Source organism: Stomoxys calcitrans, chromosome 1 (genome assembly GCF_963082655.1).
Source record: "Stomoxys calcitrans chromosome 1, idStoCalc2.1, whole genome shotgun sequence".
NCBI lineage: Eukaryota > Metazoa > Arthropoda > Insecta > Diptera > Muscidae > Stomoxys > Stomoxys calcitrans.
This window is the reverse complement of record NC_081552.1, coordinates 90,254,019-90,257,504: the sequence shown is the minus strand read 5'-3', so window position 1 is coordinate 90,257,504 and position 3,486 is coordinate 90,254,019. Positions and strand designations below refer to the sequence as shown.

Here is a 3,486-nt window from a genome sequence, read left to right as displayed (position 1 = left end):
TATTATTATTATTATTATTATTATTATTATTATTATTATTATTATTATTATTATTATTATTATTATTATTATTATTATTATTATTATTATTATTATTATTATTATTATTATTATTATTATTATTATTATTATTATTATTATTATTATTATTATTATTATTATTATTATTATTATTATTATTATTATTATTATTATTATTATTATTATTATTATTATTATTATTATTATTATTATTATTATTATTATTATTATTATTATTATTATTATTATTATTATTATTATTATTATTATTATTATTATTATTATTATTATTATTATTATTATTATTATTATTATTATTATTATTATTATTATTATTATTATTATTATTATTATTATTATTATTATTATTATTATTATTATTATTATTATTATTATTATTATTATTATTATTATTATTATTATTATTATTATTATTATTATTATTATTATTATTATTATTATTATTATTATTATTATTATTATTATTATTATTATTATTATTATTATTATTATTATTATTATTATTATTATTATTATTATTATTATTATTATTATTATTATTATTATTATTATTATTATTATTATTATTATTATTATTATTATTATTATTATTATTATTATTATTATTATTATTATTATTATTATTATTATTATTATTATTATTATTATTATTATTATTATTATTATTATTATTATTATTATTATTATTATTATTATTATTATTATTATTATTATTATTATTATTATTATTATTATTATTATTATTATTATTATTATTATTATTATTATTATTATTATTATTATTATTATTATTATTATTATTATTATTATTATTATTATTATTATTATTATTATTATTATTATTATTATTATTATTATTATTATTATTATTATTATTATTATTATTATTATTATTATTATTATTATTATTATTATTATTATTATTATTATTATTATTATTATTATTATTATTATTATTATTATTATTATTATTATTATTATTATTATTATTATTATTATTATTATTATTATTATTATTATTATTATTATTATTATTATTATTATTATTATTATTATTATTATTATTATTATTATTATTATTATTATTATTATTATTATTATTATTATTATTATTATTATTATTATTATTATTATTATTATTATTATTATTATTATTATTATTATTATTATTATTATTATTATTATTATTATTATTATTATTATTATTATTATTATTATTATTATTATTATTATTATTATTATTATTATTATTATTATTATTATTATTATTATTATTATTATTATTATTATTATTATTATTATTATTATTATTATTATTATTATTATTATTATTATTATTATTATTATTATTATTATTATTATTATTATTATTATTATTATTATTATTATTATTATTATTATTATTATTATTATTATTATTATTATTATTATTATTATTATTATTATTATTATTATTATTATTATTATTATTATTATTATTATTATTATTATTATTATTATTATTATTATTATTATTATTATTATTATTATTATTTTTATTATTATTATTATTATTATTATTATTATTATTATTATTATTATTATTATTATTATTATTATTATTATTATTATTATTATTATTATTATTATTATTATTATTATTATTATTATTATTATTATTATTATTATTATTATTATTATTATTATTATTATTATTATTATTATTATTATTATTATTATTATTATTATTATTATTATTATTATTATTATTATTATTATTATTATTATATTATTATTATTATTATTATTATTATTATTATTATTATTATTATTATTATTATTATTATTATTATTATTATTATTATTATTATTATTATTATTATTATTATTATTATTATTATTATTATTATTATTATTATTATTATTATTATTATTATTATTATTATTATTATTATTATTATTATTATTATTATTATTATTATTATTATTATTATTATTATTATTATTATTATTATTATTATTATTATTATTATTATTATTATTATTATTATTATTATTATTATTATTATTATTATTATTATTATTATTATTATTATTATTTATTATTATTATTATTATTATTATTATTATTATTATTATTATTATTATTATTATTATTATTATTATTATTATTATTATTATTATTATTATTATTATTATTATTATTATTATTATTATTATTATTATTATTATTATTATTATTATTATTATTATTATTATTATTATTATTATTATTATTATTATTATTATTATTATTATTATTATTATTATTATTATTATTATTATTATTATTATTATTATTATTATTATTATTATTATTATTATTATTATTATTATTATTATTATTATTATTATTATTATTATTATTATTATTATTATTATTATTATTATTATTATTATTATTATTATTATTATTATTATTATTATTATTATTATTATTATTATTATTATTATTATTATTATTATTATTATTATTATTATTATTATTATTATTATTATTATTATTATTATTATTATTATTATTATTATTATTATTATTATTATTATTATTATTATTATTATTATTATTATTATTATTATTATTATTATTATTATTATTATTATTATTATTATTATTATTATTATTATTATTATTATTATTATTATTATTATTATTATTATTATTATTATTATTATTATTATTATTATTATTATTATTATTATTATTATTATTATTATTATTATTATTATTATTATTATTATTATTATTATTATTATTATTATTATTATTATTATTATTATTATTATTATTATTATTATTATTATTATTATTATTATTATTATTATTATTATTATTATTATTATTATTATTATTATTATTATTATTATTATTATTATTATTATTATTATTATTATTATTATTATTATTATTATTATTATTATTATTATTATTATTATTATTATTATTATTATTATTATTATTATTATTATTATTATTATTATTATTATTATTATTATTATTATTATTATTATTATTATTATTATTATTATTATTATTATTATTATTATTATTATTATTATTATTATTATTATTATTATTATTATTATTATTATTATTATTATTATTATTATTATTATTATTATTATTATTATTATTATTATTATTATTATTATTATTATTATTATTATTATTATTATTATTATTATTATTATTATTATTATTATTATTATTATTATTATTATTATTATTATTATTATTATTATTATTATTATTATTATTATTATTATTATTATTATTATTATTATTATTATTATTATTATTATTATTATTATTATTATTATTATTATTATTATTATTATTATTATTATTATTATTATTATTATTATTATTATTATTATTATTATTATTATTATTATTATTATTATTATTATTATTATTATTATTAT

At 0.0% G+C, this 3,486-nt stretch overlaps 1 protein-coding gene across 1 annotated transcript in view; it reads right to left on the bottom strand.

Annotated features, from left to right (window-relative positions):
* LOC131994035 (probable serine/threonine-protein kinase clkA) overlaps positions 1 to 517 on the bottom strand; it is a gene marked incomplete at both ends in the record, with an annotated part of 837 nt that extends 320 nt beyond the window's left edge. The window contains one exon of the mRNA XM_059360142.1: positions 1 to 517. This exon is cut by the window's left edge and continues 320 nt beyond it. Coding sequence (XP_059216125.1) covers positions 1 to 517 — 517 coding nt within the window.
* Between the last annotated feature and the right edge of the window lie 2,969 nt (positions 518 to 3,486).